Raw genomic sequence first — 21758 nt, 5'->3', positions numbered from 1 at the left:
TTTCCCATTTCATCTAAGTTGTCTAATATGTTAGCCGAGCTGTCGTTTTAGTGCAGGTAATATCACAGATTACTGCCCAGCCTTGCATTAATCTTCCTTGCCACCCATTCATTTATGGCTGCAGTGAAATAGGGTATCACTGAGAAAGACGAAGTTGCCAAATAATTTTCTATTGGGTAGAGACTAAGAAACAATTTAGGTAGAGCATAATTCCTTGGCAGTTGTATGCTGGAAAATATTCTGAAGCTAGTTTTATCCAACACACTAGTTTAACACTTCAGTACAAATCCTCATACTTACTCTTGTGTTGGGAATTTGGTGATGTTGAAACAGCATTTGGAAGTGCAAGATTTGTTACTGCTACACTTGAAATAATGGACTCATTCATCTTGCCATCAGTGGATGTGATTCTTAATTCTGTAAAAAGAATGAAAAGTCCTTAGGGGTACAACAAATCACCAGATCATCTTATTAATATTCATGTTAATATCCAACTAAAACTTGAAGGTTAATATCTAGAAGTCTTCTGACCAAGACTTAGAAATCCAGCATTTTATCGTTTACATTTTGGTGACATAGTTAATTTCTTTAAAGAACGTGGATAGACATTAACTTTCCTGTGTACATGCTGCAGATTATCTCACTTATCATCATAATCTTATGAATTAAATAATCATGATGAAAATTATTATATATATAAGACTCAGAGAAAGTAAGTAATTTCCCCCACAATAATGTAACTTGTAATAGGAGAGAACCATGACTTGAATTCAAGCCTTTCTGATGCAAAAGTTAATCACTCAGCTGCCCTGTGAAAAGAATGGTAGGGATATGGTGGTAATTAAGTATGGCACTATTGTTCTCATGCCACTTGGGAAAATATTTTCAAGCAGGTGGAATAGTCAGGGGATGAGGGATAATAGGACATTGGACATAAATGGAATACACTTTTAATTATACTTAGTTCTTTTTCTTGAAAAAAAGAAAAATTTACAACAAAAAGATAAGCTGAGGTTTTCAAAGACACATCGGAATAAAATGACTTGAAACAGCCTGTATTTCCCTAAGTATTATGAAGATAATAATTGATACTCTTCAGTTTTTTCAGTCTAGCATGGAAACACTGGGCTTCTGAAGAAAATGAAGACATGCCGTTTACTGCATGCTTGGTGTTAGATAGACGTGATGCTAGCTGGAGATGACGGGAAAGCACTTTAGTAGATCTCTAACACTGAGTAGAATGGAGCAAGAATTGCTGGTGCTTTCTAGAAGTGCAGTCAGCTTCCATTATATGTCAACAAGCATTATATGTAATGCAAATTCTTAGTGCAGTTGAAGGAGTTGTGCTGGAGAAAGGGATCATTTGCAAGAAGACCTCACAGAAAGTGGATAAATATATTTTCCTTCGGGCAAAAAGCCTTGAGGAATTACTATGCAAGCAAAATGAAATAAATTCAAATATAGTCTACAGTTTTAATCCTGCATATGGAGAGAATGAGTGAAAATGACCACACATTTCAGAGGCATCATAAAATGTTAAATTGAGAAGAAAATATGTGAAGTAGAGATATGCCTTATTATAGCAAGAAAGCAGAAATTGGTATTCATGTTAGCATGGAAATGGGAAAGGTCACCCAAGGTACAGAAACTCAATGCTTGAGGATGAAGAAACTCCGGAGAGTAAAGATTTTGCTTCCCACTGGAATTCCAACATATGTTTGGGAAACATCAGGCATTTGTCTCCAGAAATCATTGGAGAATTCTTCAGCTGAGTTAAAATTGGAAAGCATGAAAAAACTATCCTGAAGGCCTAAAGAGTTCCCTAGTATCAAGCAAACTCAACAGTTTTGGTGGAAGGAAAGAGAAAATATATCTAAGAAAGATGTGGAGGGCTGCCAAATTGGAAATATACAAAGAGAAGAAAAAAATAATGAAATAGCAGGGAATGCAATGACAAAGATTTTGCTTAGAAAATTGCCTATTATAAATGTGTAATATACTTCACAAATAAGCAGAATTAGAGCGTACACTCAATGTAGGACAGGTCTACTATACCGCATAAGTAGGCCATGGAGCAAATCTTGAATGCTTTGAAGGTAAATCAAAATATTTTAAAATATTCATGATAACCCCAAACTGAATAGAATAAAAGATGCTGCCACAGCCACTAATTTTTAAAATTAATCAATATACAGAAATGCTTCAAATACTAGTCTCAGGAGAGAAAACTTTATGCATGGATGACTAACATTTATTAAGAAATGAGAATCATAGTTATATTAACATCTTGTTGAGAAAAATTTTCCAGTTGTATTTAGGTTTAACACATAGTTTATTCCAAACTACTGTCAATGAGTAATTGACACCATCAGAGAAAAAGTAAATCAATGGCATAAAGCTGGTCTTTAAATCTGAATACTTTTCTACTTTCCCCTACATAACAATATGTACCTGCTTTTATCTACAGTTATGAATTGCACTATAAGCCTAGAAGATAATGTATGCATTAAGTTTCACAAACATAATTTTTCTGGAGAAATGTTAATTTATAAGAGAATTGCAACATCAAGATACATTGACTTTACATTTATGATTTGTGTTTTTGACCAGTGGAATGGAATAAAGAGTCCAGAAATAAATCTAAACATATATGGTCAATTAATTTTCAACAAGGGCATCAAGAAATTACAATAAGAAAAGGGTAGTCTCTTCAGTAAATAGCACTGGGGAAACTGTAATACCACATGCAAAATAATGAAATCGGACCCTTATTTGACACAACACACAAAAATCAACTCTAAATGGATAAAAGACCTGAATATAATACCTGAAATCATAAACCTCCAGAAGAGAATATAGGGGAATATCTCCTTCACATTGGCCTCAGCAATTATTTTTGGATATCACATCAAAAGCTCAGGCTACAAAAGCAAAAGCAAATAAATGGGACTACATCAAACTAAAAAGGTAGTGCACAGCAAAGGAAACAATCAGTAAAATAAAAAGCAGCTTAAAAGTTCAGAAAAATAATTTGTAAATTATATATCTAATAAAGAGTTAATAGTCAAAGTTTATAAAATTATAAAATAATTATTTAATTTAGGTCTTTAATTCATCTTGAGTTTATTTTTGTATATGGTATAAGAAAGGGGTCCAGTTTTAAGCTTCTGCATATGGCTAGCCAATTATCCCAGCATCATTTATTGAACAGGGAGTCCTTTCCCCATTGCTTGTTTTTGGCAGCTTTGTTGAAGATTAAGAGCATAGCTGTGTGGTCTTATTTCTGGGTTCTCTGTTCTGTTCCATTGGTCTATATGTCTGTTTTTGTACCAGTATCATACTGTTTTGGTTACTGTTTCCCAGTAGTATAGTTTGAAGTCCAGTAACATAATGCCTCCAGCTTTGTTCTTTTTGCTTAGGATTTCCTGGGCTATTTGGGCTCTTTTTTGGTTCCATATGAATTTAAAAATATTTTTTTCCAGTTCTATGATGATTGTCAATAGACAATACCATTCAGGACATAGGCATGAGCAAAGATGATGAAGACACCAAAAGCAATTGCAACAAAAGCAAAAATTGACAAATGGGATGAAATTAAACTAAAATGTTTCTGCATAGCAAAAGAAACTATCAACAGAATAAGCAGGTACCCTATAGAATGGGGGAAAATTTTTGAAAACTATGCATCCAGCAAAGGTCTAATGTCTATATCTATAAGAAACTTAAATTTACAAGAAAAAACAACCCCATAAAATAGTGGGCAAAGGACATGAACTCCTTTCAAAAGAAGACATACATGTAGCCAATAATCATATAAAAAAAGTTCAACATCATTGATCATTAGAGAAATTCAAATCAAACCCACAATGAGATACTCTTTCATACCAGTTAGAATGGCTATTATAAAAAGTTAAAAAATAACAGGTGCTGATGAGGTCGTGGAGAAAAAGGAAGGCTTATACACTGTTTGTGGGAGTGTAAATTAGTTCAAACATTGTGGAATACAGTATAGTAATTTCTTAAAGACCTAAAAACAGAAATGTCATTCAACCTAGCAATCCCATTACCGGGTACATACCAAAAGGAATATAAATCATTCTATTATGAAGCACATACATGTTTATGGCAGCACTATTCAGAATAGTAAAGATGGAGAGAGATCCATGATGGCTGATTACTAGCAGCTCAGGATTGTAGCTCCCAGTGAAAGCACAGAAAACAAGAGGATGCCACACTTTCAGACAAATTTTTGTTGCTCACAGACCAGGAGATTTCCAGCGGAGGAACCCCATGGGTCACCAGCGCTAGTCTTGTGGCTGGCACAGCGGTTTTGCTGGTGCCCAGTGCAGTGGTTCCTGTTGCAGAGTAAATGGGACTGGGTCTCCTTTTGGTTATGTTTGGAGCTCCAGGAAGACAGAGTCGCCCATTGAGCTGATTGAAAAAGGGACTCAAGAAGGAAGCCAGACTGGAGATTCCCAGGAAGAAAAGCACCACGAATCTTAATGCTGCTGTTTTAGCCAGCACAGTGGGTTGCTCAGATTCCAGCACTGGGAATCAACAAGTTGGACGTCCACTCAGAGACCTAATTTGAAAGTCGGTAATTACAAAGACAACAGGTGGATAAATTTACAATGATGGGAAGAAACCAGCATAAAAAGGCTGAAAATACCGAAAATCAGAATGCCTCTCCCTCTACAGGGGATCACAGTTCCTCATCAACAAGGTAATAAGGCCTAATGGAGAACGAGTGAATTCCATTAACAGACTTAGGCTTCAGAAGGTGGATAATAAGAAACTTCTGTGAGTTAAAAGAACATGTTCTAGCCCAATGTAAAGAAACTAAGAACCTTGAAAAAAGGTTTGATGAAATCCTAATGAGAATAGACAATTTAGAGAAGAATATAAGTGAATTAGTGGAACTGAAGAATACAAGAACTCTGCAAAGTATGCACGGGTTTTAGCAGTTGAATTGATCAAGCAGAAGAAAGGATATCAGAGGTCGAAGACCAACTTAATGAAATGAAACGAGAAGACAAGATTAGAGAAGAAAGAGTAAAAAGGAATGAGTGAAGTCTCCAAGAAATATAGGACTATGTGAAAAGACCTAATTTACGTTTGATAGGTGTACTTGAATGTCATGAAGAGAATGAATCCAAACTGGAAAATATTCTTTAGGATATTATTCAGGAAAACTTTCCTAACCTAGTAAGGCAGGACAATACTCAACTCCAGGTAATACAGAGAACACCACAAAGATATTCCTCAAGTAGAGCAACCCCAAGACACATAGTTGTTAGATTAACCAGGGTTGAAATAAAGGAGAAAATTCTAAGGGCAGTTAGAGAGAAAGGTCAGGTTACCCATAAAGGGAAGCCTCTCAGACTCACAGCAGATCTCTCAGCAGAAACCCTACAAACTAGAAGAGAGTGGGGGTCAATATTCAATATCCTCAAAGAAAAGTATTTTCAACCCAGGATCTCATATCCAGCCAAACTGAGCTTCATAAATGAAGGAAAAATAAAATTTTTCATGAACAAGCAAGCACTCAGATTTCACCACCACCAGGCCTGCTTTACAAGAGCTTCTGAAAGAAGCACTATACACAGAAAGGAACAACCAGTATCAGTCATCCCGAAAACTTACCAAAAGATAGAGTATCATCGTAATGAAGAATCTATATGAACTAATGGGCAAAATAGCCAGCTAGCATTAAATGACAATATTAAATTCACAAATATCAATGTTAATCCTAAATTTAAATGGATTAAATGCCCTAATCAAAGACACAGACAGGCAAATTGAATAAAAAATCAAAACCCATCGGTTCGCTGTATCCAGATCCATCTCATAAGCAAGGACTCACAAAGACTCAAAACAAAGGGTTGGTAGAAGACTCACTATTCAAACGGAGAGAAAAAAAAACAAAAAACAAAAACAAAAAACCAGGAGTTGTAACTTATATCTCTGACAAAATAGGCTTTAACATTAACAAAGACCAGAAGAAACAAAGAAAGACATTACATAATGATAAAAGCATCGATGCAACAACAGGAGTCAATGATTGTAAATATATATGCACCCAATATAAGAACAACCAGATACATAAGACAAGTTCTTAATGACTTATAAAGAGACTTGGACTCCCGCACAATAATAGCGGGAGACTTTGACACCACATTGTTAATATTCGACAGATCAATGAGATAGAAAATTAACAGGGACATCTATGATTTGAACTCAGACCTGGAACAAGTAAACTCAGTGAATATTTACAGAATTCTTCACCCCAGGTCTACAGAACATACATTTTTCTCAGTATCACATTACATTTATTTCGAAAGTGACTACATAATTGAAAGTAAATCACTCTTTAGCATTTGCATAGCATTTCACAGACTTAAATGAAATATTGTTTGGCTGTTTGTTTGTTATTTTTTCCCCTTATTTCTTCCTGTCTCCACTGTTAAGCACAATTATTGGCATAAAAGAGGTTTTTAATATCTACTTTTAGATTGCATTATAGAGCAAGACTTCTGTTCTCTCTCACCCTTTCTCTTTCTTTCTTTCAAAAAAAAAAAAAAAAGAATAGCAAAGACATAGAATCAACCTAAATGCCCTATCAATGACAGATTGGATAAACAAAATATGGTACATATACACCATGAAATACCATGCAGCTATAAAAAAGAATGAGGTAATGTCCTCTGCAGGAATAAGGATCCAGCTGTTAAACATTATCCTTAACGAACAAACATAGAAAGAGAAAATCAAATATTGCATGTTCTCACTTATAAGTGGAAACTAAATGATGAGAACACATGAACACATAGAGAGGTCAAGGAATAAATCATAAGAAATATTAGAAAGTACTTTGCAATAAATTAACCTGAAAACATAATATACCAAAATTTAAGAAATGCAGAGAAAGCAACACAAAGAAGGAAGAGGATATGGGAAGTGACTAGAAATTGATATGGAGTTTCCTCTTGGGGAGATTAAAATGTGCTGAAATTCATAGTGGTTGTTTCTGTACATTCTTGTTAATATGCTAAAAACTTCTCAATTGTACACTTTAAAAGGGTGACTATTATGATATGTGAGTTATATATATTTTTAATGGTAGAAAAATGAATCATTACTCACCTTCTTTACTTGTCGTTAATGAAGCAATTGTTGATAACAGAGACTTTTTAAGTAATTCACTGCTGGTTGTTCCTAGTTTGATGAAATAGATTACATTATTATTAATCATAAACTCATGTTATCTGTCAATGAATAAGCAAGTAAAAGTAAGTCAAATCTATAGGTGGACTGGCATCCCACCTTTGGCTATCTTTAATTCTTCCCATTTTCCAGTTAGTTTTGTCTAAAGAATATATGTATTAAATGCTTCAGTGGCCTACATGCATACACACACACATTTTGCATAGTAGGCCCCCAAAACAAGTTTTCAATGAAGATTGTTACTTAGGTACCTTTAAACATGCAAAAAATTATTGCAAAAGTCTAAATTATAATGTTTAAAATCATTTTATTCTTCAAAAGTGAGAAAAGTGGCATGATCAATAGGACATAGGAGTGTCATGTCTTCTTTTCTCATTTTTTAAATTATTATTGTTTTTCATTTATTAGTTCTGGCATTGAAACTTCTAAATGAACATAAGTCATGAAGGAACTTGAAAACTTCTGTGTTAATTTTTTTTTTATGCAATGTCCTGAGTTCCCACTCTATGCTAGGTGCCCTCCTTTATTCTTGAGGGCAGTATACAAATCTAGTCACATTTTAAATGTTGGTATCAAGAACTATTCCTGGCATACACTAGGCATTTAGTCTATGTTGTTTCAAATAAGGGAGCACTCATATAGCACATGAAAATCAACCAAGGGCCAAATCTGCCTTAAGTAGTCAACATGACTCATCAGTTTGATGCCTACTCTCCCACTCTCTTTAATAGTCTTTCTCTCTCCCTCCCTTCCTCCTTTCCTTCCTTTCTTCCTTCTCCTTTTAGTTCTCTCCTTCTTTCTTAACAGGGTCTTGCTCTGTCACCCAGGCTTGAGTGCAGTGGTATGATCATAGCTCACTGCAGCATCAAACTTCTGGCCTCAAGTGATTCCCCCACGTCAACCACCCAAAGTGCTGAGATTACAGGTGGAAACCACAGCACCTGGCCCCTCTTCTTTGTTCTCTCCTTTTTGTTACATTTTATTTTAGAATCAGGGGGTACATGTGCAGGTTTGTTGCATGAATATATTGTGTGATTATGACAAAAAGCTATTTCGTTTTAAGGATATTATATCTTTTGAATCAATAAATGTTTATAAAAGATTAAATCATCAGAATATCATAATTTTACTCTCTGCAAAATTGTTTCTTAAATTAGCATTCATTCATGCCATTTTCCAAAATAACCTTTGAGAATAATGATAATTCTATTTACGCCACAAATGCTTCAAGAAAATGTCTAATTTGTAAACATTTTATGTTTTGTGATGATGAGCTAAAAGCAAAGCATCAACTTTGCTATTTCAAAATTCTATAAAAAGGAGAAACCAAAAAATCATATACAAAGATATTCCAGGTACTTCATTTCTATTCAAATGTAACAGGGAACAGAAAGACAATGAATAAAAGGAGAAAGACTATAGAGAAAAATGGAGTTCCCAAACTCATTTTTTTCTAACTAATCATACAACAAATTTTCAATAATGTTTTTAAAATTTTCTTCTTTATAGTTGTATCTAGTTAGTTTCTACAAAAAGGATGTACAACCGAAACAGCACCATATTTAGCACCCTGTGTGAGACAGGTGGCCAAAATCATCAGGCTCCTTTACTGACCTCAGCTGAAATTGAATGTCTATTTTAGCAGCATAAATTGTTAATATCAATGTTGAGAAATGTTTATTCCTGCATTATAATGCAACTCATTTAAAAATACTAGATTATCAAATGTTTTTAAATGAAGCTGAATAATAATCAATAATTTTTAAAAAGTAAAATTTCAAGTTTCTTTTTTATCCTAAGTTCATTTTATGATAGGGATATTCAACATCTGTCAAATGTTGAATTTTAACTCCAGTCATTTGGCCTTTGCACAAAATGTGCAGTGCACTTGATGTAGATCTAGGAAGAGGTCAAGTCCCATTTCTCTAATTGGGCAAATCTCTGAAAACAAGCCCAGCTCCAGGCAAAGCTCCATCAGTCACTTCTGCCACTTCAGTGATTATGTTACTGCAAGAAGAATTCTCATCTCACTTGCACATTTTCCACTTTTCTGATGATAGAATTTCTGCCATTGGCAAGAGAAATAAATTTTAGGTGATTTAGAAAGACATAAGCACTATTAGACCACCTAGCTTTTGACCTTTAAACCAAAAAATATCTGATTAGGAAGTCTTAAAATAAAAGTAAAGATGCTTCTTTATGTTGTATTTGTTTAGTAAATACTTTCATTGTGGCTAAGAGGACCGTGTTGGCCATGAGTAAACAGGAATAAAGAACTTCTTCACTACAGATACCTTTTTTTGTTTTTTTGGTTTTATTGAGTAATTTTAAAAATGATTATTTTGGAGAATGGGACAGTGTACAAAACTCCTCCAAATGTAAGCCCCTCATAGGCCTGAAATTAAGAAGTCAAATATACTGATACACAATGCTTAGGACATAAGAATTCGAGATAAAGAGGGATATTCTCCATCATCTTTGTGACTGTGTACTAATTCTGTTGCCCTTAGGAGGATGGCCATGTTAAGTGTACTTAGTGTCATTCATCTAATCCTTAATACATGGTGGTGATCAAGTAAGCCAGAGAAAAAGCAGTTATTTTCTCTGTCTTCTTTGTCTAATGCTGTTCCCTCCTTCTCCTATAAGCACCACAGATCCCCATTTGTCTGACGGCTTTCTTAGTCCTACCCCATACCAGACCTTGTTTCCCACTCTAGATCCAAGCAGTTGGGGACCTGAGAGCCTGCCTTTCATGCTTTCTCTCTCTTCCACCTCACTCTCTTAGCAGCTCTCATTAGAGAGCCCAGAACAGACTGACTTCCTTTAATTTCCTTCCCACTGCTAGATTTATATTTTGAGATTTTAACCCTTAAAATTTCTCAAAATAGATCTCAGATCATACTAACGTATTATTATTGATTTGGAGGATTTGATGATGGCTTTGCAACTTTGTGATAAATTGTCTATATTTTCTGAGATGCATATTTAGTGTATAGAGGTAAACTGACATGAAGTCTGGGTTCCCTTCAAAGTACCTTGACAATAAAATTAAGAGAGTGAAACAAACAAACAAAAAATAAGGCAGGAAGGGAAAAGGAAAAAGAAGCAAATGTGATAAAATCTAGATAAATAGTGGTTTGGGGAGATGGACATATGGAGATTAATTATAGGTATTCTCTACTTTGGGATATATCTGTCTATTTTTGTAATAATAACAAACAAAAAGGAAAAACTTCTCTGGTCCATTACATTTTATATAATTGTATGTAAATAATTTAACACTCAAGTGGATAACTATTGATGGATGCAGACAACAGTGTAATTTATATTAAATGAATAATATAAACCAGTGAAAGTGTCGAGAGAGAGAGAGAGAGAGAGAGAGAGAGAGAGAGAGAGAGAGAGAGAGAGTATGTGTGTGCATATAACCTCAAGTGTTCTGTGCACTCGCTTCAGAGAAGTGTGCTTCAGTTTTCTGCTATGATGGTCCCCCAATAGTAAAGTTGCTAGAAATGGTTTGGTGTCATCTTATAAGCAAACATTACATAAATAATGGACTATGGTCATAATACTCTTTGTCACCACCCTATTCAAGTCCAGCAAACTAGCTTTCATTGGTCTTCTGCATATGTTTGATCTTGGTCTTAGAATGAAAATTAAGGAGAGAATAAAGGGGTAAAAAAGACAGTAGTAGGAATTTCAGTTATCCATTCATTAAGATATATGATTTTCTGGTCTTTCTATGACCTTAGTATTCTAACCAGAGTTTTTGCCTATAGGCAATCAACAAATCTGTTTTTCTTTTCCATTGATTAGAGGACCTGTGTGATATGCCCCATCTTGCAATACATGTAAAATGAGTTACATGCAACACATGTAAAATGCAGTATGCATTGCATTGATTACCTCTTGTTTTTTTAATGGAAGGATTCTAATGGCTTTTAACATTATTATTATTATTATTTTTGTGGATGGTAAGGTAATCTCCTTAAATACCTAGCTAGCAAACCTGATATAGTTGTCAGTCAGTCCAGTAACAGTAATTATTACATTGCTACAGAAACCTATAAATTAAATCTATTATCAACACAATGTAGCAGTCTTGTCTGTCACAAACCAACAAAACCAGTCTGTGATTAATACAATTTCAACATGTTAGCTGTGCTGCGTAGGGGAAGAACTAGAATATTTAGAAAGATATTTTATGACTTAGGACATGGAAATTTCTTTCTTCTCTAAAAATAAACTTTGTGTATGTAACACTCACAATAGAATCATTCTCAACGGGAAGTGATCTCAAAGACTATTAACAAAGATATTGGATTTTTGTATGTAACCCCAAATAGCACATAATTTCAAAATTATGAAATAGCACTGACCTTTATAACAATCAGATATAAGATCCCAAATTATTTTCTCATGCTGATTTATATACATACTACTAATTTTATTTGTTAAAGTTAAGCTACATTTACTAACAGTTAATCCTACCTTTAGGAGTTGTTCCAATTGTTGGTGTGATAACAGGATTCTGTAATGATTCTGTGCTTGGTGTTAGTACAGATGTTTTTATTGTAGTAGAGACAATTGGTAGAGAAGTATTTGCATTGATAACATCTGAAAAAAGTAAACTACATTAAAGTAGTTGCATTAACATTTATATATAGTTTGCCAATCAATAGACTAGTATATTTAAACAAGTATACTGTATATATACTGCTGCTAACCCAGTCATTAGAACGTGAATTTGCAACCAATTTTCTAATTGTAATCAATTTATCCTTAGCTCAGCATTCATTCACTAACTCTATCTGCTTCTTACCAATGGCATGAATTTTCAATATGGCTGGTAGGAGCATTTGTGGTTTCAGAGAAATATACTTTCTGAGAAAACCAATGAGGAATAAATGTATAAATTTAAAATTTAATAATATTTTATTTTATTTTATTATTATTATTTTTTCTGAGATGGAGTTTCGCTGCTGTTACCCAGACTAGAGTGCAATGGCACGATCTCGGCTCACTGCAACCTCTGCCTTCTGGGTTCAAGCAATTCTCCTGCCTCAGCCTCCCGAGTAGCTAGGACTGCAGGCGTGCAGCACCATGCCCAGCTAATTTTTGTATTTTTAGTAGAGATGGGGTTTCACCTTGTTGACCAGGATGGTCTCGATCTCTTGACCTCGTGATCCACCCGCCTCCTTGCCTTTCTCCCTCAATATGTGCTGAGCAACTACTTATGTAAAAATCATGATTAGATACAATAAAGGAATCTATGATTTACCAGATGGTATCAAACATTACTTTCAATCTGGTAGAAAACATAATGCCTATGCACCATAAATAATAAGATGTATTCTATATAGGTTGTATAAACCAGTGTTTTTCAAACTGCAGGTTGTGACACAATCAAAGAATAAATAAATCTCTTCAGTAGATTGCAGTCAGAGCTTTTGCCAACTTAGAAAAGAAAAGAAACAATATGACAGTGGTATCGTAAATACAGGGTAAGTATTCTTTTATGAAGCTTTGGTATAGGTGTGTGTGTGTGTGTGTAAGTCTGCATGAAATATGTGCCAATGCAAAATACATTTCTTACTGTGATTCCAGTTAAAAATTTGAAAGCTGCTGGACAAACAATAAGTTGGACAATACTTTATAAGATAAAATAAGACTATCCTGCTGGCACGAACAAAGAATACTTCATGAGAGAATTCATCTTGGAGCTAGGGCTTGAAGAGTAATAATATATCTGTACAGGGAGAAGAAAGGGCCTGAGCAGAGCTCTGGAATGGAGAAGTGAAAGGTATTTCAGGGTACTGTCTGTAACAGTTCTGTGTAGCTGGATTGCAGTGTTCTATGAAAGAACATAACGTGCATGGTCTATGAAAATACTGGAGGCCAACTGTAGAGGACCCAGACCAAGATTTAAGATTTTTATCAAATCACTGGAGAGCGATGTAAAGTGACCAAACAGTCATTCCACCCTAGAAAAGACAATGGGGAAATACATGGGGCAGATAATGACAAGGTACCAGTTGGATCAAACTGCAAGCCCTCATTTTTTTATTAATGTCCTCTGCACTTTTGAAATCATCATGTGATATCAATGAGTTCGCATCCAAAGAATGACCTTATGAAAACTACAATTAAGCTAATTTCTAACCACTGGTGCAGTAAGATTGAGATGTACTATAAGGCTTTTCCTCCTCAACATCCTTAAACATATTTTGCCCCTGATTTCGCCTAAGTCAAATTTTAATTCATTTTTACTCCTTAATATCTCTATTATTAGTTCTTTGGGTTGTTTAACAAACAGCATGCCCTCTTTTGGCAAGGGCTGACAACTCCTAATAGTACTGAGTGTGTCATGTTCCAGGCTCAATGTAAGTAAATACTTTCTGTGAGTTATCTAATTTAAAGACAAAAAGAGCTCATATTCTTATGATCATCTTTTTATGGATAAAGACACTGAGGCCCCAAAAAGGTCAACAGTTTGCCAGTATTATGCACTGGCAAGTGATATAGTTGGAATTTAAATTTAGACAGCCTTCACTTCAGAGAATATATCCTTAATCATCACACATCTGGCCATGAAAAGGTAATGCTATGCAAAGCTACATAGCTCAGCTCCACCTGCTCTCTGCTTTTGACAGGGTATGATAGTGACTAGCCACACACACGTTTTGCTCTTATTTGACAATAATGAGGAAATAGACATAATAGTTCACTATTTTTTAAAGAAATAACAAATATTCATGTGTCACATATATACATATATATGTATACATACACACATGAAATGTTTCCATATTAGAAACATTCCTTCAAACTTCAAAGGAAATTTTTTCAACACTATTTAGATCTAATTTTTTTTTTAAGTTTATGCATTTAGAAAAATTTTGCAACTGGAAACTTTGTCTTACGATGTGGTGGAAAAGAATGATTAACTGTAACTACCATGGTTGAAAGTTTTATGACCATGATGCAAATAACCAGCAGATATGCTTTTACTGTATTATCTGCAAGTAATCAGCAGATATGCTTTTACTGTATTATCTGCAAGTAACCAGCAGATATGCTTTTGCTGTATTATCTGCATATTCCTTCTAGGACTCCTTTGATTTTGTAATGAACTATTGAGAGGAATAGCTTCTGCTAAAGTATTTTCTTTTCACAGGACATGGTAAGATACTATTTTTTCCTCTCTATGTCAAAATGATTAAAGATAAATTTAACAAGGCAAATTGAGCCTCATGACTTTGCTTGTGCCAAAGCAGAGAGTGCTGCTCTTGGGATGTTGTAAAAGAAACAGATGGTATTTTGTCCTGATTCCACCCTGTCCCCATGTATCCAGATTTGGAGAACTTGAGGGATACCAGTTTCCTGTACTACAAAGGATGAAGCATTATCTGAATATTAAGAAAATAAATATTCTAATTATAAAATTTCTATGATAGATTTATGCTAAAGTCTTTCCATAGATTCTGAAATAGTTCTGTATTCTCTAAAATTCAATATAGGAAATTCCCAACTGTGTAGATATACGACATTTCATGTGAACTTGCTTTTTTAATCCTTGAGAATTCAGCTTATCTCTGGAAACTAAATGAATTTTCTTCTGTTTTCAAATAATAAAGTCATCTACTCTTTGTAATGACAAAGTACGTTTAATCTTTGTAATTACATTTTTAGGTAACTCTCAAATAGTCACTAAACATTAGATATTTGTTTAAAGAGACAGGGTCTTGCTATTTTTCTCAGACTGGACTTGAACCGCTGGGCTCAAGGTATCGACCCACCTATACCTCCTGAGTAGTTAGGATTATAGGTGTGCGCCATGACTAGCTAAAGTTAGAATTGTATCCATCCTTATAATGAGTAGTGCTCTCTCCAGTTATCTTTCCTCTTTGGAACAGCAGATAACCTCTCATCTACTAAGTCTACAACTAAAGTCCAGTAGAAATCCACTACTAAAGACAATAGATCTGGCTTCTTCTAGATTAACACAAACATTAAGACAGGAACTTAAAATTCTAGGATGATTTGAGATTGAGAAATAACTTTTTCGGTATCCTAATGAAATATAATCTTTGCAATTTCTAGCTTAGAAAAGTTATAAATTTAGGGTAGTTTCAGAAGATCACAGAGCCAATTAGTAAAGAAGTTTCAAATTGATAAAAAATAAAAGAGAGAATAACCAATTAGATGCAATAAAAATCAATAAAGGGGAAATTACCACAGATTCCACAGAAATTCAAACCATCATCAGATAATATTATGAACAACCATATGCACATAAACTAGTAAACCTGGAAGAAATGGATAAATTCCTGGACACTAGTGTCCTCCCAAGCCTAAACCAGGAGGAAGCCAAAACTATGAATAAACCAATAACAAGGTCTGAAGTTGAGGCAGCAATTAAGAACCTACCACACAAAAAAAGCCCAGGTACAGATGGGTTCACAGCTGAATTCTACCAGACACACAAAGAGGAACTGTTATGATTCCTTTTGAAACTATTCCAAATAATTCAAAAAGAGGAAATCCTTCCCAAATCATTTTATGAGACCAACATCATCCTGATACCAAAACCCGGCAGAGACTCAACAAGAAAAGCAAACTTCAGGCCAATAACCATGATGAACATAGATGAAAAAATCTTCAATAAAATACTGGCAAACTGATTGCAACAGCACATCAAAAAGCTTATCCACCATGATGAAGGAGGATTCATCCCGGGGATGCAAGGCTGGTTCAAGATACGCAAATCTATAAATGTAATTCACCACATAAACAGAACCAAAAACAAAAACCACATGATTATGTCAATTGATGCAGAGAAGGCATTTGACAAAACTCAACAGCCCTTTATGCTAAAAACCCTCAATAAACTCGATATTGATGGAACGTATCTCAAAATAATAAAAGCTATTTACGACAAACCAACAGCCAATATCATACTGAATGGGCAAAAACTGGAAGCATTCCCTTTGAAATATGGCACTAGACAAGGATGCCCTCTCTCACCACTCCTATTCAATATAGTACTGGAAGTCCTAGGCAGAGCAATCAGGTAAGAAAAAGAAATAAAGGGTATTCAAATAGAAAAGGTGGAAGTCAAATTGTCTCTATTTGCAGATGACATGATTGTATATCTAGAAGACCCCATTGTCTCAGCCCAAAAACTCCTGAAACTGATAAGCAACTTCAGCAAAGTCTCAGGATTCAAAATCAATGTGCAAAAATCACAAGCATTTTATACACCAATAGCAGACTGAAAGAGAGCCAAATCCAGAACAAACTGACATTCACAATTGCTACAAAGAGAATAAATTGCCCAGGAATACAACTGACAAGGAACTTAAAGTACTTCTTCAAGGAGAACTACAAACCACTGCTCAATGAAATAAGAGAGGACACAAACATATGGAGAAACATTCCATGTTCATGGTTAGGAAGAATCAATATCCTGAAAATGGCCATACTGCCCAAAGTTATTTACAGACTCAACACTATCTACCAATGACCTTCTTCACAGAAATGGAAAATACCATCTTGAACTTCATATGGAACCAAAAGAGAGCCCACATAGCCAAGTCAATTCTAAGCAAAAAGAACACAGCGGGGGGCATCACACTACTGGACTTCAAACTATATTACAAGGCTACAGTAATCAAAACAGCATGGCACTGGTACCAAAACAGAGATATAGACCAATGGAACAGAACAGAGGCATCGGAGGCAACACGACATACCTACTACCATACCATCTTTGATAAACCTGACAAAAACAAGCAATGGGGAAAGGATTCCCTGTTTAATAAATGGTGTTGGGAAAACTGGCTAGCCATGTGCAGAAAGCAGAAACTGGACCCCTTCCTGACACCTTACATTAAAATTAACTCCAGATGGATTAAAGACTTAAACATAAGACCTGGCACCATAAAAACCCTAGAAGAAAATCTAGGCAAAACCATTCAGGACATAGGAGTAGGCAAGGACTTCATGAACAAAACACCAAAAGCACTGGCAGCAAAAGCCAAAATAGACAAATGGGACCTAATCAAACTTCACAGCTTCTGCACAGCAAAAGAAACAGTCATTAGGGTGAATCAGCAACCAACAGAATGGGAAATAATTTTTGCAGTTTACGCATCTGACAAAGGGCTGATATCCAGAATTTACAAAGAATTAAAACAGATCTACAAGAAAAAAAACAAACAAGTCCATTCAAAAATGGGCAAAAGATATGAACAGACACTTTACAAAAGAAGACATACATGAGGCCAAGAAACATGAAAAAATGCTCATCATCACTGGTCATTAGAAAAATGCAAATCAAAACTACATTGAGATACTATCTCACTCCAGTTAGAATGGCGATCATTAAAAAATCTGGAGACAACAGATGCTGGAGAGGATGTGGAGAAATAGGAACACTTTTACACTGATGGTGGGAATGTAAATTAGTTCAACCATTGTGGAAGACAGTGTGGCAATTCCTCAAGGACCTAGAAATAGAAATTCCATTTGACCCAGCAATCCCATTACTGGGTATATATCCAAAAAACTATAATTCGTTCTACTATAAGGACACATGCACACGAATGTTCATTGCAGCACTGTTTACAATAGCAAAGACTTGGAACCAGCCCAAATGCCCATCGATGATAGACTGGACTGGGAAAATGTGGCACATATATACCATGGAATATTATGCAGCAATCAAAAACGATGAGTTCATGTTCTTTGTAGGGACATGGATGAATCTGGAGAACATCATTCTCAGCAAACTGACACAAGAACAGAAAATGAAATACCGCATGTTCTCACTCATAGGTGGGTGATGAACAGGGAGAACACATGGACACAGGGAGGGGAGCACTACACACTGGGGTCTATTGGGGGGAATAGGGGCAGGACAGCGGGGGGGCCACTGGGGAGGGATAGCATGGGGAGAAATGCCAGATGTGGGTGAAGGGGAGGAAGACAGCAAATCATCCTACCATGTGTGTACCTATGCAACTATCTTGCATGTCCCGCACATGTACCCCAAACCTAAAAATGCAATAGAAAAGGAAAAAAAAAAAGAGAAGTTTCTTTGATTTCTATTTCAGTTCTCTTTATTACATGATACACAAAATCTGTTTTGTTTCTAATCATACTACTTGGGTGTATGGAATGCACATGCCCTCTGAATTATCTTTAAGAAAATATTTACTTGCTAGTTTGATCCAAAAACAAAATTTTGGAAGAAAGGTTTAATCTCTTTAAGGAAATGAAAAATGATTTATTTAAAAACATATAATTACAAGTCTTTGCTATTGTGAACAGTGCCACAATAAACATACGTGTGCATGCAAAATGTGAAACATATACACCATGGAATACTATGTAGCCATAAAAAAAGATGAGTTCATGTCCTTTGCAGGGACATGGATGAATCTGGAAACCATCATTCTTAGCAAACTGACACAAGAACAGAAAACCAAACACAGCATGTTCTCACTCATAAATGGTTGTTGAATAATGAGAACACACGGACACAGGGAGGGGAACATCATACACAGAGGCCTGGGGTGTGGGGGCTAGGGGAGGAATAGCTATGGGTGGGGGGACTGGGAGGGATAGCATTAGGAGAAATACCTAATGTAGATGATGGGGCGATTGATGCAGCAAACTACCACCAAGGCACATGTATACCTATGCAACAAACCTGCATGAAATGCACTCTCCTGTCTGCACATCCCAGAACTTAAAGTATAATAAAAAAATAAAAATTAAATATATATATATATAATTACAGTAGATATAAAATGCTGATTACCAGGTGATTTTATAAATCTTCAATGTCTCATTATTAGGTAATAATGTCATAACCTAGATTAACTAATTTATGGCATTGATGGTAAAACAATTTTATTTCTCAATAGCTTACCATGTATTATTTCTACAAATATATATGGTCTTTATACATTGCTACCTTGTATTTATTCCCAGTGCCTCAGTCTTTTACAATTTTTTAAAATTTTATATTAGAATAAAATAATTGCCAGCTTTTCAGTTATGATTTTGTTGATTTTTATTCCCTTGTGTATAACAGTATATAATGAGCAAAGATGTACTTCTTAAGTTTGCATGTAATGGCAATGCATTAATTGGGACTTATAAATGGCAGGAGGGTCCCTTTTCATAGTAATTTGTCAGTAATTGCTAACATTATAATTCTTATTTTACAATTGATAAATATTGTATACTTTCTATGGCAGTAAATGACCAGTAATGAAGTATAAGTTGAAAATTTCTATCTCTCTCACATATTAAAAAGATAGATAAAAGTATACACTATAAACATAATAAAATACATAAAAATAAATAGATACAAATAAAATAAAGTACTGTTCCCATATTTGTTTCAAATGGTCTTTATAAAAGACCTGGCAGCAACTTCTTTTTGATTAATAATTTCATCTTCACACATTGTACACTAATAGTGATCCTTCTCTTTTGATGTGGGAGAGGTCACTCTGATCCACTGCCAACCAAATTAAATGCAACTATTTCTTTCAATTAAAAGAAAAAAATTATTATGTGATGATGCAGCTCTGATAATTTCTTCTGTTTGCACTCCTCCAAAAATTGTACAATATCGTATAAAAATGTATAAGTAACTCATTAGCCAAGAGTTATTTGCCTCAATAAATATTTATTCAGCATCAATTTCAACAGATGTTAAGCATAATTTTAAAATGTGTGTTTTCCTAGACGAATTTAGGAGCTTTTTCTTGATCCTCAAGCTATAAATACATGTGAAACAACTAGAAGATTATGCTTGTAGTTGTGACATATAAAAATGGAGTTATATAGTTAGTACTATGCATAGCTGCTACTACGCAATATTAAGTGAGGTTGTGTCTCTCTATGTGTCTGGCATAATTGGAAATGATTTTATTGGAGGAAGATTTTTCAAGAGAAACAAGAAAACTGACCAAAACAGGGAAAGAAAAAATATATCTATTTGAATAGAAGAGAAAAGCCAATAGTGTCAATAATATGAGATCCAAAAAGGGACATTGACTATATTACACATTAGTAAGCATAATATTTTGGGAGGGGAAAACAGGGAAATTCCATTTGCAATGAAAACATCAGAGCTAGGTGCAACTCTTACAAAACAGGATTTTAAATTTAAAGTACATTTTCAATTAAAGTTAAAAAATATTGTAGCAAGCACAACAGTTCTGAGAATGTTTGCATTTCCTATGTGAAATGACTTTGGAAGATAAGTAAGAAAATCTCATCTCTCACAGGGAGAAAAATATTCAGATAAGTGGGAGAAAGCTGCACCTGAAAGAGGAATCTCCTCAGGTTGTCAGCCATCTGTGAGGTGGGGAGGGAGTGCCAAGCCTGGCAGACGCCAAGGATGGACAGGTGTCTCAGCCACCTGGCGGCACTGGGGAGAACAGGAAGGCAGCATTCCATTGGTGAGTTTGTTAAACAGAAAACAACAATATCTGCAAAATGGACCCAAGAACCTGAGATGTGCTGGTTGACAAATGGATGGAGGTGTACAAGGTAAATTGCCTACACTCACCCGGGTGTCTTTTTCAAAATTACAGGGCCATGCAGTTATTTTTCCTTCACAAAAGGATGATTCTTCAAAGATCATGTGCCATAATAATGAGACAGTTTTAGACTGTGGACTTTATTATAAGGAGACCTTTTATATCATAGCCAGTTCGGCTGAGGAATTTCAAACCCTGAGGTAGAAAAGGCAAAGGTTATATGTAATATTTATAAATGTAGGCGTGGGAGGGAAAAGGAGCATCTTGGCAATGCGTCTTGGCCTTCAGACACTTGTCCTGAGATCCCTTTCTTCCTCTATACAGTTCCCTGACTCCAGAAAGGAACAATGGTTCTGCAGCTCAAAAGCTACCTTCTGTTAAGTAAGATGCTGGGGCTCAGCGCATCCCTGTAAGCAACAACAGATTCTTAAAGTTATCTTCCAAGGAAGTAAGATGCTGGAACTCAGCACATCCTTGTAGGGAGCAACAAAAGCAAGCAAGTCTCTTGCACCCATCTCATGACTTCATACAGGGCATCTGTTTGGGTGCCTTCTCAGTCCTGAGGGGAGAAGCACTGCTTTGTCCCTTCTCTGGACACCACATAGAGGAGATAGTAGGAGGAAAGAATACAGATCCTATTATCTCTTGAATTACATTTTCAGCATTTGATACAATTAGGAGATGTGTTCCCATCCCAATCTCATCTTGAATTGTAATCTCCATAATCCCCATGTGTCAAGGGAGAGACCAGATGGAGATAATTGAATCACAGGGAAAGTTTCCCCATGCTGTTCTTGTGATACTGAGTCTCATGAATCTGACGGTCTTATAAAGGGCATTTTCTATGCACTCGCACACGTGCTCTTCCGCCTGTTGCCATGTAAGATGTGCCTGTGCTTCTGCTTTGCCTTCTGCCATAATTGTATGTTTCCTGAGGCATTTCCAGCAATGCAGAACTGTGAGTCTATT

The 21758-nt window shown here is 35.3% G+C and overlaps 1 protein-coding gene and 1 long non-coding RNA gene across 14 annotated transcripts in view; one reads left to right on the top strand and one right to left on the bottom strand.

Annotated features, from left to right (window-relative positions):
• Positions 1-21758, bottom strand: part of EMCN (endomucin) — a 119135-nt gene that overhangs the window by 64585 nt on the left and 32792 nt on the right. For 9 of the 13 annotated variants that reach the window (XM_078367885.1, XM_078367884.1, XM_078367890.1 and 6 more), the window contains exons 2-4: positions 11716-11841; positions 7144-7215; positions 301-417 (exon numbers count right to left, since the gene is read on the bottom strand). In XM_078367885.1, the coding sequence (XP_078224011.1) occupies positions 301-417; positions 7144-7215; positions 11716-11841 (315 nt within the window). The remainder of the gene's footprint in view (positions 1-300; positions 418-7143; positions 7216-11715; positions 11842-21758) is intronic. The other 4 variants (XM_078367893.1, XM_078367896.1, XM_078367895.1 and 1 more) reach the window with 1 other exon arrangement.
• LOC128931586 (uncharacterized) overlaps positions 12619-21758 on the top strand; it is a 76240-nt gene continuing 67100 nt past the window's right edge. Inside the window, exon 1 of the long non-coding RNA XR_008480132.2 lies at positions 12619-12728. This is a non-coding gene — a long non-coding RNA (uncharacterized LOC128931586). The remainder of the gene's footprint in view (positions 12729-21758) is intronic.

This window comes from Callithrix jacchus, chromosome 3, assembly GCF_049354715.1.
Source record: "Callithrix jacchus isolate 240 chromosome 3, calJac240_pri, whole genome shotgun sequence".
In the NCBI taxonomy this organism is placed as follows: domain Eukaryota; kingdom Metazoa; phylum Chordata; class Mammalia; order Primates; family Cebidae; genus Callithrix; species Callithrix jacchus.
Note: the sequence above shows the minus strand (reverse complement) of the source record. Positions and strands in the feature narration are given on the sequence as shown.